This window comes from Salmo salar, chromosome ssa16 (genome assembly GCF_905237065.1).
Source record: "Salmo salar chromosome ssa16, Ssal_v3.1, whole genome shotgun sequence".
In the NCBI taxonomy this organism is placed as follows: Eukaryota; Metazoa; Chordata; class Actinopteri; order Salmoniformes; family Salmonidae; genus Salmo; species Salmo salar.
The window spans coordinates 35,786,311-35,802,482 of NC_059457.1; the positions used below are offsets into that span (position 1 = coordinate 35,786,311).

Sequence of the window (16,172 nt, forward strand, 5' to 3'; positions counted from 1 at the left end):
TATGAATTGCAATTCATAACATATCATATGAAATGGATGAGGGACATCCACAAATTAATACATATTATATAACATACCAAACGTAACAGATCATACTCCCGAGTGGTGCAGCGGTCTAAGGCACTGCATCTCAGTGCAAGAGGTGTCATTACAGTCCCTGGTTTGAATCCAGGCTGTATCACATCCGAATGTGATTAGGAGTCCCATAGGGCGGCGCACAATTGGCCCGGCATCGTCCGGGTTTGGCCGGGGTAGGCCATCATTGTAAATAATACTTTTTTTAAAATACTATTTTCAGTGTCCTGGGTTTAATTTTACTATGTTACGTCTACACCTGAGTACAGGTTGCAGGCAAACAACGAGTTGAGAGCTGCTCTTGAGATGATATTCTGGTGAAACTAAGCTATGTGGCGCTCATGTCAGTATATTTGTACATTGCGATGTCGTAGGCTACTTTGTGCATGATTTTTAGTATACCTCCACTACACTACTTTGATACACATCAATGGCAATTAAAAGTGAGTATACGCAATGCCCACTGAAACAAAAGTTGGCATATGGCATATATTTTTTATTTTGTATCTGCTGATAGCCCATACTAACACCACTGATCATGAGCGAGTCACAATCGCATCCTTTGATGTGTCATCGTTGTCACTTTTGGTGATAGTAATTTTTGAGTTTGGTACAACGTGTTGGAAGATCATTTTTCGCCACTGAAGGCCTTTGTCCAAAAGTCACAGTTTGCCACTGCAAACTAAACCCTAGTAATTGCTATTCGGAGGTACTATAAGCCCTCTATCCATCAAGCCTGACCCAAAGATGACCCTCTACCAGCCCCCTATACACAGACTACTATCATTAAGCAATAAAGCACGAGGGGGTGTGGTATATGGTCAATATACCACGGCTAAGGGCTATTCTTAAGCACGACGCAACGCGGAGTGCCTGCATACAGCCCTTAGCCGTGGTATATTGGCCATATATAACAAACCCCTGAGGTGCCTTATTGCTATCATAAACTGGTTACCAATATAATTAGAGAAATAAAAATAAATGTTTTGTCATACCCATGGTATACAATCTGATATACCACAGCAGTCAGCCAATGAGTATTCAGGGCTTGAACCACCCAGTTTATAATAAGGCCCTACTCCTACTCCTAGTAAGGCCTGCTAGAAAGGCCACATGGGCCCACTGGTAGTAAGGCCTACAAGGAAGGCCACATGGACCCACTGGTAGTAAGGCCTACAAGGATGGCCACATGGACCCACTGGTAGTAAGGCCTACAAGGAAGGCCACATGGACCCACTGGTAGTAAGGCCTACAAGGATGGCCACATGGACCCACTGGTAGTAAGGCCTACAAGGATGGCCACATGGACCCACTGGTAGTAAGGCCTACAAGGAAGGCCACATGGACCCACTAGTAGTAAGGCCTACAAGGAATGCCACATGGACCCACTGGTAGTAAGGCCTACAAGGAAGGCCACATGGACCTGCTGCTGGGTCTTACCTGGACATGGCAATCTCAGCCTTCTGCTTGGCGATGTCTGCAGCCTTCTCGGCTGCGTCCACAGCCCGGTCCACCTTCTCTCTGATCTTACTGGCTCTGAGGGGGATCAGGTTCTTTCTCTTGCCGCTCACCAGGACATTCTGCTTGTACTTGCCCTCCTCCTTGGTCCCGTCAGGGAAGGTAGTGCAGCCATACCCATGCCGCTTGTTTCCCACCCACTCCCCCTCATAGTGCAGGCCGTCCGAGCGCCGGCTCACGCCAAAGCCCGTGCGCTTGTCGTTCTTCCACTCACCGCAGTAGGTTTCTGTTGCCGTGGCGTCCACATCGTCCTCGGCAGCGGCCAGTTCGGCCTCGCCTTCTCCCAGGCTGATGGTGGAGTTAACTGAGCTGACCGTGCTCATGCCCGCCTCGCTGCGGAACGAGCTCTGCTTGGAGCGCTGGCTGGCCAGAGAGCTCTTGGACTCGGACTTCCTCAGTTTGAGTCCACTGAGGATGGAGCGGCCTCGGAACAGTCCCTTCTTCTTGCCCTTCAGCAGCTCTGCCTCGCTGTGTGCCGTGAGCACGAAGCCCCCCCGCGACACGGCCGGACTGCCAGTGGAGCTCATCCCACCCACGCATGCCACGCCGGCCCTGTCCGGGAGCAGAGCCATCCCGTTACTGTGCTCCGAGCGCAAGGAGTTTATGGAGGTACGCAGCGGAGAGCGGATGACGGCTGCCATGCCGTACGGCACACTCTGCCGCAGGCCGTATCCCTGTCGCATCCCCCCCAGCCACTGGCCCTGGTACGTACCTGCAAAGAGAGAGAGACAAAGGTCACAATGCATACCAATATGATATAACAGCATATCAATAAATTATTCCTTTTTTATATTTCACAATACAACAACAACACTAGTGATAGAGGTATGTGCCTAAGGGGGCTAATGAACATATTGCAGAGTCTAGCATGTGTAAATCCCTCTTTGTCTGTGTCGGGACTCAGCTAATGACATTATAGCCTACTACAGTAATACTCGCTGCCTGAACACACACTCTTCCCCTCCAGCATCGTCTGCATCTTACCTGAGACACTAAGTTCAAGTACTTCAATTAGGGACTAAACCATGCAGTATTACCATAATAACTACAACCAAACATACCACTACTACTATCACTACTAATACCGCCAGTACCAACACTACTATACTAAGGATATAAAGTAAAAATACTGCATCCCAGGCTGTATCCCAGTCATCAATACATGTATGAGTGAAACTGTGGCGAGATAGTAAGTGAAGAGCACTCATAACATCTATCAACATGTCCATCCCGTTATCTATCACTATGTCCATCCCGTTACCTGTCAGCACTGTTATTTAGGGGTCATATTGTCAACAAAATAATGTAATGTTCTTTTCCCTGAAATGTCCAGTATGGCAGCTGGTCATCATGTCATCTGCCAACCTCCTCTGATTGATCATGTCTCAGTGTGCTCCTATATAGAGGTAGCAAATGGACATTAGGTGCCCTAACAGCGTAACAAAGGACTGACCCTGACTGGCTAGGGTCAAAGGTCAGGTTCCACTTGGCACTGGATTCCATAATTCAATTCAGTGGTGCTATATTATGTCAAAGGTTTGATGGTAGATTTTCAGCCCAATGCAATATATGACATATCTATAGGGATAGGTAGCATTGTTTCCTATTGTGAACTACACTCTAAGTCTATTTTGTCTGTGAATAGACCCAATACTTGTTCAGTACACTGCCTTAGTAGTTTATATTTTAAAGATGTCGCAGGATTTTTCTCCATTTCCCATTCCAGTATAGGCCCATCTGTTGGATATCTCTGTAGTGCCGGAATCTAGGACAATTCACTGCATCTCTCTCTGTCTCTCTCTCACATGCACGCATGCGCACGCACGCACGCACTCACACACACGCTATCCTTGTGGGGACCAAACAATTGATTCCCATTCAAAATCATATTTTCCCTAACCCTAATCTTAGGGAAAACCCTAACCTTAACCCCAAACCTGACCCCAACTCTTAACCCTAACCACTAACCCCTAATCCTAATTGTAACACTAACCCTAATTGTAACCCTAACCCTAAACCTAAACACTAAGCCTAAAATAGCGTTTTTCTTTGTGGGGACTGAAAAAATGTTTCCTTGTTTTACTATCCTTGCGAGGACTGCTGAACTAATTGACCGATCTATAGGATCCATCTATGTACAAGTATTCATCTGTCTTATCTATATTCCGTCCTTTCCATGCTGCCAATGACTGAGCAAACCCTCTGATGTAACAGCTCTTCTGCTCGGTGATTCATCGCAGCAAGCTTTCTAGAATTTGCTGCTTAAGTGTGGAATCAGCACACATACAGATGTAGGATCTTAATTTGATCACCCTGTTGCAGGAGAACTGTACCGAAAATGTGTAGTGTATTTGAGGTTTTAAAAGGCTTCTAAAGTTAGTAATTTCCACATTGACATTTCGGACTTCATTTTTCCCTTACGAAAAATGTATCAACCCCTACAAAAATGTCCATTAATTATAATCCTCAGAATAATTCATATTACCTGTTGCTGCATGATTATTTTCCTGCTGTAGCAAACTGGCTCAAATGTAGATCCTACATCTGTGTAGGCCCATATAAGGATCCCAACCAATCTCTGCGTCTGTTTTTGTATCACTCCTTCTCCACCCCCCCCCCCCCCCAACCCTACGCGCACACGCACATACACGCACACACACACACACACACACACACACACACACATACACTCTCCCCTTTCCTCTCTGCCTTCATTGCTATCTTTGAGCTGGCATGTCAGTGAAATGCACAAGGTTGGATGGCTCAATGAGGCAACAGCAGAGAGAGTGTGGGATATCCCCACCCAACAGCAACACACTGCTGCTGCTACTTCTACTGCTGCTACTGCTGCTACTTCTACTGCTGCTACTGCTGCTACTTCTACTGCTGCTACTGCTGCTACTTCTACTGCTGCTACTGCTGCTACTGCTGCTACTTCTACTGCTGCTACTGCTGATACTGATGCTACTGCTGCTACTTCTACTGCTGCTACTGCTGCTACTTCTGCTGCTGCTACTGCTGCTACTTCTACTGCTGCTACTGCTGCTGCTACTTCTACTGCTGCTACTTCTACTGCTGCTACTTCTACTGCTGCTACTGCTGATACTGATGCTACTGATGTTACTTCTACTGCTGCTACTGCTGCTACTTCTACTGCTGCTACTGCTGCTACTTCTACTGCTGATACTGATGCTACTGATGCTACTTCTACTGCTGCTACCACAGTAGGATGGAAACCTACTGAAACCTACTACTCTTCAAAACAGGCCTGGCAGTCTGGGTGGGCATTGAATATTTCTGTGCGTTTGAGTGTGTGCGGGAGGAGAGTGAAATAGGTAGACAGAGAAGAGAGAAAGAGGGAGAGAGAGGGCAAGAATAAGACCAAGCTCTAACATAACTCTCATAACTCCCCCCGTTCCACACACGTCTGACCGTCACAGAGACAGCTGGCCGACATCTGGGCACACCCGCCCGATCCTATCAGTCAACAGCTGTGTGCCATATGATGGATCAAACACAGGCCTCAACTGATAGGATTACACTGATATTCCCACAGACAGACAGACAGACAGACAGACAGACAGACAGACAGACAGACAGACAGACAGACAGACAGACAGACAGACAGACAGACAGACAGACAGACAGACAGACAGACAGACAGACAGACAGACAGACAGACAGACAGACAGACAGACAGACAGACAGACAGACAGACAGACAGACAGATTAGCTAGGGCCTTCCAGCATTGCTCTGGCACATCTATCTATCTAGGATCGCTTCCTGTTTTCCAGCTCTTGATTTGATTTGATTTAATTGATCCCAGCACAGACACTCCAGAGAGAGAGAGAGAGAGAGCGAGGGAGGAAGTATGAGTGCTTCTTCTGTGTCTGATTTATTAATTTTTTTTTAGCTTTTGCGACCCAGCTGAAATAAGGTCCAGACTGAAATAACTTGGGTTATGTCTGGTTTCAACAAAGTCCATATACACAGAGAAGTGACTTATCCTCTCTTGACAATTTGATTAGGTCCATTTTGGATCAGACCACAGCATATTAAGTTGTTATTATAGTTTGCAGACACATTAGCTAGAATCAGGTCATAATGAAAGACTTGTGTGTACCCCCCCCCCCAAAAAAGAATAACAATACAAATAAAGACTGGTGTGTCCCCGACCTGCAACAGCAGAACACTTCTCAGTGAAGGATGTCAAGTGACATGGCCACGGGATCATCATCTCACCATTACTTGTATTTCACTACAGCCATTAGTAAAGCATAGCTAGGCTAATGCCTGATGCAAGTTTGCACACATCAACATTTATTATGAGGCAAAATAAATCCAATGTCACATCTAGCAGAGAAAAATACAGTAGTCTACCTGAATGTACTTTTAACAAATGTGTGTTAATTGAATTCAAAGTATCAAGTGCTCCTGAAATGTCAGTGACATATTCCTTCTGGCTTCATTTTGACATTGACATAAAAATCCTGTCATTACACATGCCATGAATCATTCCACATCAAGCAAAACATATTATATGCTTACTTGAGTTGTGTCATCCTTGTGTAGCCTTATAGACTTTAGGAATGTTTTAATGAAGCTGCATCGTGACCCGAAGTGTAGGCCTATTGTCATTGGAGCTCTCCAAGGTGCTGAAATGATAGCATTCTCTCTGTGGGGGTGGATGGATGCACGTTCATCATTGGTTTGTCTGAACAGTTTCCCACGCGTGTATGTGCCCTTACAGCTCGACCAGGAAGTCAGAAAGCCTATTTCAATTCAGATTGAAGCTAGTTTCATCAGTTCATTTGGCTGTGGTAGTAATTTGGTTGTGGAGGCATCTCTCAGTCGTGTTAATAATCGGTGAGGCAAGCATATTATTCAATTTCCCCACAGCTATGAAAACATCTAGGATTCTGAAAATGTATTTTAATTCACAACGTGTCACATGCTGCCGGCGTTCAGATTCGACCTAGTATGTGATGCATGTAGCCTGGCTACAATAATCCTCTGTCGTTTATTTGCGTATTGGTTTTCTATGGACTATGCAACTGAGATGTTAAAACGAATTCGGTGGAGGTTTTCCACCGGAGGGCTGCGAGATGGGTTTTTCAACAGCAGTACAGGGGACTGGATGGAAATGGTTAAACGTGGAAAGATCAAAGAAGCGGAAACATCAGAGAAACCCTGATTAGATCACGCGCCAACCAACCCTCGGTCTGAATTCATAATAGTTATGTGTTCTTCTGTTTCTAGGTTAAACTTGTCTGTTGTATATTCACTCCAACAGAGATGGTGTGGCTTTTTCAAAGTTTAGGCCTACTACACCTGTAATCAAATGATGAATCTCATTTTGATATTTTAGGCCGCATTGTGAGTTAAATTCATAACAGAGGAAATTGAGAAGGATGGCAGAAAGTGTGTTTGGATTGTCTCTTTCATGAATTATTCATATTTTACAAAGTCAGCACTTGCACTTCAGACTTGTGTGTGTGTGTGTGTGTGTGTGTGTGTGTGTGTGTGTGTGTGTGTGTGTGTGTGTGAGAGGGACAGACAGACAGAGAAAGTGATACATATATATATATATATATATATATATATATATATATATATATATATATATATATAGAGAGAGAGAGAGAGTAATGTGCATGTAAACAACATGACTCACAACAGTGTTGTAAGATAGGGCTGTATGGTAGTTTGTAGCAACTCTCTTTAAGCAAAATGTCTAATTGCTGACACAAAAAAGTTTGGAGTTTGGAGAATTTTATTTTAATCTGATGATGGTTATGCTTAGGCAAACAAACTATGAAGGAAAATGGAAATTGGGCATTTTGCCCATCTATCAGGTACATTTTTTAGTAATTAAGTCTTAAAAACTGAAGTCTAGGTATCTTATTTTAATGAAATGTCTAAAATATTGAAACAAAATGGCATTACACATCTCACTATTAATATCCCCACTATTATGAGGTTTTGATGTAAGGTCCCTCTTTTCATTATTGCGCCAAATCATGTCCAAATCATCCTAACGTATCTTAAAACGGTCTGTTTAACTCAATAGATGATTTGGAAAATGCTAATTTAGGTACCATTGACTTGCAACACACTCACCTTAAATTTGACGGCTTTATTAAAAACTGATTTCAAATTCTCTCTAAATAAGTGGATTATTTATCTTTAGGCTCTCCTAATTGTACACTACATGACTAAAAGTATGTGGACACCTGCTTGTCGAACATCTCATTCCAAAATCATGGGCATTAATATGGAGTTGGTCCCCCCTTTGCTGCTATAATGGCCTCCACTCTTCTGGGAAGGCTTTCCACAAGATGTTGGAACATTGCTGCGGGGACTTGCTTCCATTCAGCCACAAGAGCATTAGTGAGGTCGGGCACTGATGTTGGGCAATCAGACCTGGCTCACCGTCTGCGTTCCAGTTGATCCCAAAGGTGTTCGAAGGGGTTGAGGTCAGGGCTCTGTGCAGGCCAGTCAAGTTCTTCCACACTGATCTCGACAAACCATTTCTGTATGGACCTTGCTTTATGCATGGGAGCATTGTCATGCTGAAACAGGAAAGCGCCTTCCCCAAACTGTTGCCACAAAGTTGGAAGCACAGAATCATCTAGAATGTAATTGAATACTGTAGCGTTAAGTTTGCCCTTCACTGGAACTATGGTGCATAGGTCGAACCATGAAAAACAGCCCCAGACCATTATTCCTCCTCCACCAAACTTTACAGTTTGCTCCATGTATTGGGGCAGGTAGCGTTCTCCTGGCATCCGCTAAACCCAGATTAGTCTGTTGGACTGCTAGATGGTGAAGCGTGATTTATCACTCCAGAAAACGCGTTTCCACTGCTCCGGAATCTAATGGCGGCAAGCTTTACACCACTGGAAACCCATTTCATGAAGCTCCCGACAAACAGTTCTTGTGCTGACATAGCTTCCAGAGGCAGTTTGGAACTCAGTAGTGAGTGTTGCAACCGAGGACAGGCAATTTTTACGTGCTCTGCGCTTCAGCACTCGGTAGACCCATTCTGTGAGATTATGTGGCCTCCACTTCACGGCTGAGCAGTTGTTGCTCCTAGATGTTTCCTCTTCACAATAACAGCACTTACAGTTGACCGGGCAGAAATTTGACGAACTGACTTGTTGGAAAGGTGGCATCCTATAATGGTGCCACTTTTAGCTCTTGAGTAAGGTCATTCTACTGCCTATGTTTGTCTATGGAGAGTGCATGGTTGTGTGCTCGATTTTATACACCTATCAGCAACGGGTGTGGCTGAAATAGCAAATCCACTAATTTGATGGGGTGTCTACATACTTTCGTATATATAGTGTGTATATATAATGTACTGCTCAAAAAAATAAAGGGAACACTTAAACAACACAATGTAACTCCAAGTCAATCACACTTCTGTGAAATCAAACTGACCACTTAGGAAGCAACACTGATTGACAATAAATTTCACATGCTGTTGTGCAAATGGAATAGACAACAGGTGGAAATTATAGGCAATTAGCAAGACACCCCCAATAAAGGACTGGTTCTGCAGGTGGGGACCACAGACCACTTCTCAGTTCCTATGCTTCCTGGCTGATGTTTTGGTCACTTTTGAATGCTGGCGGTGCTTTCACTCTAGTGGTAGCATGAGACGGAGTCTACAACCCACACAAGTGGCTCAGGTAGTGCAGCTCATCCAGGATGGCACATCAATGCGAGCTGTGGCAAGAAGGTTTGCTGTGTCTGTCAGTGTAGTGTCCAGAGCATGGAGGCGCTACCAGGAGACAGGCCGGTACATCAGGAGACGTGGAGGAGGCCGTAGGAGGGCAACAACCCAGCAGCAGGACCGCTACCTCCGCCTTTGTGCAAGGAGGAGCAGGAGGAGCACTGCTAGAGCCCTGCAAAATGACCTCCAGCAGGCCACAAATGTGCATGTGTCTGCTCAAACGGTCAGAAACAGACTCCATGAGGGTGGTATGAGGGCCCGACGTCCACAGGTGGGGGTTGTGCTTACAGCCCAACACCGTGCAGGACGTTTGGCATTTGCCAGAGAACACCAAGATTGGCAAATTCGCCACTGGCGCCCTGTGCTCTTCACAGATGAAAGCAGGTTCACACTGAGCACATGTGACAGACGTGACAGAGTCTGGAGACGCCGTGGAGAACGTTCTGCTGCCTGTAACATCCTCCAGCATGACCGGTTTGGCGGTGGGTGAGTCATGGTGTGGGGTGGCATTTCTTTGGGGGGCCACACAGCCCTCCATGTGCTCGCCAGAGGTAGCCTGACTGCCATTAGGTACCGAGATGAGATCCTCAGACCCCTTGTGAGACCATATGCTGGTGCGGTTGGCCCTGGGTTCCTCCTAATGCAACACAATGCTAGACCTCATGTGGCTGGAGTGTGTCAGCAGTTCCTGCAAGATGCTATGGACTGGCCGGCCCGCTTCCCCAGACCTGAATCCAATTGAGCACATCTGGGACATCATGTCTCGCTCCATCCACCAACGCCATGTTGCACCACAGACTGTCCAGGAGTTGGCGGATGCTTTAGTCCAGGTCTGGGAGGAGATCCCTCAGGAGACCATCGCCACCTCATCAAGAGCATGCCCAGGCGTTGTAGGGAGGTCATACAGGCACGTGGAGGCCACACACACTACTGAGCCTCATTTTGACTTGTTTTAAGGACATTACATCAAAGTTGGATCAGCCTGTAGTGTGGTTTTCCACTTTAATTGTGAGTGTGACTCCAAATCCAGACCTCCATGGGTTGATAAATTGGATTTCCATTGATTATTTTTGTGTGATTTTGTTGTCACCACATTCAACTATGTAAAGAAAAAAGTATTTAATAAGATTATTTCATTCATTCAGATCTAGGATGTGTTATTTTAGTGTTCCCTTTATTTTTATGAGCAGTGTATATACAAAGTTTATAGATATAACTTTATTCAATTATACATAGAACTTTTTCTAAATGACAAAATGTTCGACCAACTTACCTCGTTTTGTTGTTGAAGTCATTTAAAAAATTTAGATCAGACAGATTACAGTTTTAGTTGAGCAAGAGTAGTGGCAGCCAGGGAAAGTGTTGGGAAAAGTTTTTATGACATAAAGTGGTTTCTGGCTAGAACAGACACGGACAGACTGCAATCCAGGACAGAATACAGCTAGCAAAACTGTTGCAAAAACGTCAACATTCAATATGAGCTGCAGTTAAAAGCTAAATCTCTCAGTAAGCTTAAATCGACTACGGATGTTATCCGGGATTTGGTTTTGAGCTTTTTCTGTCACAGAGAGGTGATGGTGTGCCCCTCTCTTCGACTTTTCCATTTAAGGATTATTAACACATAGAAACATCAGACTATTGATTTATCATTTGAATGCTAATTCCCCCAAAATTGCCCTGTACATCACAAAATTGATTTACATCGTGCTCATAATTTTGAATAACTGAGCATGCTATTTATTTGGCCTCATAACATAATCTGGTTCAACAGCAACAAGATACGTTCTTTAATAACTGCGATAACGCACCATGCAGGATGATATAACAACATAAATCAGCTGATGATCTACAAACTGTAGACCCCTCCACATCTCTACATGGTTCAAACCACTTCTTAATAACAACCATGTTGGTATGTAGGTCAGGGATCACATTATACAGGTTACTGTACTGTAAGGTTGAACAGGTTGACTCATATCCAGATAGACAACTCTCAGGGCAGTTTCCTGTAGCTTTCAGTTTTGTGAGTGTGTTTTACTCCCAATCAAATAGTATGTGATAATCAGCAATCACTTTGATCGTTATCACGTGACTGATGGTGTAAAATGGAGCGTCAACAACCATCAGAAACACTTGTAAATTAGCTACATGACAATTATTAACTTCTCTTTTACACAGATTGTTGAAGTGTCCTCCATGGATACCTTGGACGGGTTCCTTATTCCATGGCCATTGGCAGTATAGAATGTCTTGCTCAATCTGAGGGGTAAGACATTGGAAAGACAATGCTACTTTAACCTCTCTGTAGCTTTGTCTCCTCCCTCCTCTCTGTCACTGTCTACTGTGATTGTGATTAAGCAGCCAGATTAGTGCCCAAATAAGTAAACACCATTAGCAAAGTCAACCAGCCAATCAGAGCAAGGAACAGTGAGTCCCCTGTGACACGCTGACCTGCTGCGTGTCTGTGCGTTTCCACAGCAACTTACTGTACAGAGGCAGTGAGGCACGAGGGAGACAGAAAAACAACTGCTCAGTGCATAGATCCTTTTCCTCCATTCAGTTGTGGTTTGATAAGGAGGTTATGCAACATGTGTGAGCACAGATCGGGGGTAGAATGCAAGACTATTTCTTATTTACGATGATGGATGTTGTAATCAGCTGATTAACGTTGTTGTTCGGCAAAACATGCTGTAGCTTACAGACACGAGGAGTATACTGGTGTCTTTTAAAGACGCTGACTGATTTACGGACATATTGAAGTGTTACATAATGAATACTGACTGTAGATATCAAGTATCTGAGTGTCTCTCATACGACAATAATCGACTATTCCTCATTCTTATACAGTTTATCTTCTCCAAATCCATTTCTCTCTATTACATCTCATACTCATTTCATTATAACAAAGCCTCACAGGCCTAGTGCTCTCTTCAGAGTGGATACTGTAACTGTTATCATTGTGGATATAGTACTGTATCATATCTGTTCTGCATATTCTGTCCTCATTAGCCTGCTCTCTCTCCTCGTTCAATCAGTGTTGGGTGGGCTGCTGGTTGGGTGCATGATTGTGTAAGGTGCTAGAGAGTTATATAAGCTTAACAATGGTGTTGCATCAGGAGGTTTCACCAGAATAATTCAAACTATTCTACAGACAGTTATGTCCTTTAACTGTGTGATTGTTTTGTTTTGTGATATGAAATGTTTTGATGAATATATCTGGATGGATCTGGAATCCACCTTAGGAAAGAGTATGTGTGTATGGATGGTCCTGGATGTCCGGAAGCTTGGCCCCAGTGATGTACTGGGCCGTACTACCCTCTGTAGCGCCTTACAGTCAAATGCCGAGCAGTTGCCATACCAGGCGGTGATGCAACCGGTCAGGATGCTCTCGATGGTGCAGCTGTAGAACTTTTTGATGATATGGGTACCCATGCCAAATCTTTTCAGTCTCCTGAGGGGGAAAAGGTGTTGTTGTGTCCTCTTCACGACTGTCTTGGTATGTTTGGACCATGAAAGTTTGTCGGTGATATGGACACCAAGGAACTTGAAACTCTCGACCCGCTCCACTTCAGTCCCGTCGATGTTAATGGGGGCCTGTTCGGCCCTCCTTTTCCACCGACACCAACAAATTAGTATGATATGTTACACTTGGTATGGTTACAAAACATGAAAGTAGGTTTGTTGGTTGCGGTGGATAGGTGGCGTATAATGCGAAAGTCGAGCAACTCAAAGATTGCGAGTTCTTTGAGACAACTTTAGCATAGCATTATAATTCGTAACATATCATATGAAATGGGTGATGGACATAAACAAATTAATACATACCATACGAAACGTAACATATCATACTAAATGGAACGTCTCGGATTTACGTACAGAAGGATACAAAATGCTCTGAGACCAGGTTGCCCAGCCAGGTTTACCATGAGTTTCTCTGTCTGGTTATGGGAACTTCACCCTGACTGCTTATTTCCTATTCATGGCTGTACAGGTAATCTGGAATATCTCTTTCTCTCTCTCCGACTGCATGCAGAGTCCGGATGGCCTTAATTTGGGCCTCTAAATGTATCTCCCATTGCAGCTCGAGCAGCGGAACTGCTTACTTAAATGACAGATGGACGGAGAAAGAGAGATTAGTTTCTGAGTGACAGGAGAATAATGAAGCAGGAGACAGTTCAATTTTGTGTGTGTGTGTGTGTGTGTGTGTGTAAGGCATCCATATGTTGATGCCTTACACAGAGGGTACTACTCAGCCATAACATGACTCAGTCTGAGTCTGGGTCTTACCTCCATCAGAGTAGGTCTCTGTACCGTATCCGTCCTGAAGACCGTTGTTCCAGGTCCCCTCGTACTTCCCGCTGGTGCCGGTACTCTCCCTGAGGCCGTAGCGTCCCTTAAATCCACTTGTCCACTCCCCCTTGTACACCCACTTGCCCTTGTTCTCAATCCCAATCCCGTGGCGCTTGCCCTGCGCCCAGGTGCCCTGGTAGGTGTTCCCACTGGGCCAGGTGTACACCCCCACCACCTCAAAACCATGGCTCCAGGACCCTGAGTACTCGCCTTGGCCCTTCGGCCCAGTGCAGATGCCATGGCCGTGGGCTTTGCCTTCCTCCCACCCGCCACAGTATGACCCCCCATCATCAAAGTTGAACCTGCCCCCAGTGGACATGCATGAAATAGGTTTTGGCAAATCCCCCAAATCTCAAAAAAAGAAAAAACACAGTTGGGGGCGGAGTTGGTGATGATGAGGTGTGAGGGGGAGGAAGACACACATACAAATCCCCTGGGTTGACAAAGAAGAAAAATAAAAATAGCCCCCAGAGTGTAGGGTCCCTCCTGTGAGGCCGGAGCAGCGGGAGCCTCTTCAGACCATTCTCCTATAGCTGTGGTTCACTGTCACTCCCAGTCCAATCTCCTACAGCCGCAGCTCACAAATGGGAAAAGGCCTATGCCAGCCATGTGTCTTCCCTGCTGACACAAATGCAGAAAACCCTCCTTCTCCGGGTTTTGGGTTCTGGCCCCCTCCCTCCACGCAGGGCCCCACCACCGGCACTCTCCCAGCCGCTCTTTAGCGCTCCCTGGCAGCTGAGCACCACCAGGCTCCACCTAGAAACCCCAGGTAACACAGCTAACAGTCAGCCGCTGGCCAGATCTGACACCATTTACCGCTTTACAGATCCATCTCTTTTGGCTGGCTCAGCTTGTCGTCTGTACCCAACCCACCCAACATGCTCCTGCCGCACAGTGCAATACAGAAACAGAGAGAGAGAGAAAGAAAAAAGAGGGATTCAGCTTGTTTCTCTCCTGATGCCTCTGCTAGTGAACAGCAATGCAGTCTCTTCCCATATGCACACACACATACGTACACTCTCACCAACAGCAAGTGCGCACACGGACCATGAAAAAAAAACAAGTGATCTGATTATTTTCCTCCTCTCTTTTCCCTTTCCCTCTCTCTTTTTTCATCCACGTCCTTAAGTGGTTGAGCGATGCTGATGCTTTTATTCTTGTTCCCTTCCTGGTGAGAAATCCAGATTTATCTCTGCTTTTCCTCCTCTTAATGCGCCATGCTCTTCATTTTTATGTATCACTATCTCCCTTTTCGGTTGTTGTCTTATTCCCCCCTTCTCTCCTTATGGTTGGGTCTCTCTCTCTCTCTTTCTCTCTCTCTCTCTCTGGTGTCTCTCAAATCTGCTCATTAGAGGAGGACTGTTCCAATGCAGCCAACACCCCCTCCCCCTCACATGCATGCTCCTGTTTTTAAAGAGACAGAGGCAGCATAACATCCAAGCCTCTCTCCTCTCTCTTTTGCAGCCCTGAAGAGCAGAGATTGCTTTTCTATTTGCATGCTCTGCTCTATTTGCATGCCTTAGCCTTTTCACCTCTCCATCACTGGTCTATGCATAAAAACATATTTAATCATTATGTAAGATAATTATATGGTAATAGATAGAGACTGGAAAATCTGTTTATTAGATCGTATTTACCAGAATTCTGTTGAATCATTATGTTAGGTAATCTTCCATAAACACTCTTAATACTGTAATAATAATAATGTAATGCACATTAGTTTGACATGATATCAAAGGAATAACATTGACATACCAAACTTAAATGATTTACATTTTAACATCCAAAGTTAAGACATTAATTGAAAGATACAGATGAAGAGGATGCTGAGTTAAACATCTCTATGTTATGACAAGGTGAAGGTGACAAGGTCATAGGCTTACACATTGTTCTCCTTTTCAAAATGCCGCTGCAAAGGATAGCAGCCGTTTTACGGGCTCCTGACCAATTCTGCTATTTTGTGTGCTTTTTTGCGCTGATCTAATTTTTTTTTAACATAGTGTTTCTGCCATTGTTTCCTATGACCAAAAATAGCTTTTGGACATCAGAACAGCGATCACTAACCTCGATTTGGATGAAGAAAGGCACAGGGTGAACCCAAAGTGCAAAATATAAAGTACTCAGGAAATAGTAGGAAAGATTCCTCTCAGGAAACAAGTAACATTTGCAATGACCAACAAAGACAAATGGCAGAGGGAGTATATATACACTGTGATAGAGTGGGGATTGGAACCAGGAGTGTGTAATGATGACGAGACAAGTCCGGGGATGATGAGTGAAGGGCGTTTACCAGCAGTTGGTTCGGCAGCAGCTAGAAGGCCCGGCGACGCTGAACGCCTGAGCTGGACAGGAGGGGGAGCCAAGTGAAGGCTGGTGTGACACATGTCACCCGTGCAACTAGAGGCGAAAAAACTCTAGATCACCTTTACATCACACACAGAAATGCATACAAAGATCGCCCTCCATTTGGCAAATCTGACCATAACACTA

At 44.8% G+C, this 16,172-nt stretch overlaps 1 protein-coding gene across 2 annotated transcripts in view; it reads right to left on the reverse strand.

Moving 5' to 3' along the window:
- Positions 1 to 15,018, reverse strand: part of LOC106573633 (junctophilin-3) — a 30,697-nt gene extending 15,679 nt beyond the window's left edge. For both annotated transcript variants that reach the window (XM_014148861.2, XM_014148860.2), the window contains exons 1-2: positions 13,620 to 15,018; positions 1,516 to 2,305 (exon numbers count right to left, since the gene is read on the reverse strand). In XM_014148861.2, the coding sequence (XP_014004336.1) occupies positions 1,516 to 2,305; positions 13,620 to 14,001 (1,172 nt within the window). In that variant the 5' untranslated portion in view covers positions 14,002 to 15,018. The remainder of the gene's footprint in view (positions 1 to 1,515; positions 2,306 to 13,619) is intronic.
- Positions 15,019 to 16,172: the final 1,154 nt, after the last annotated feature.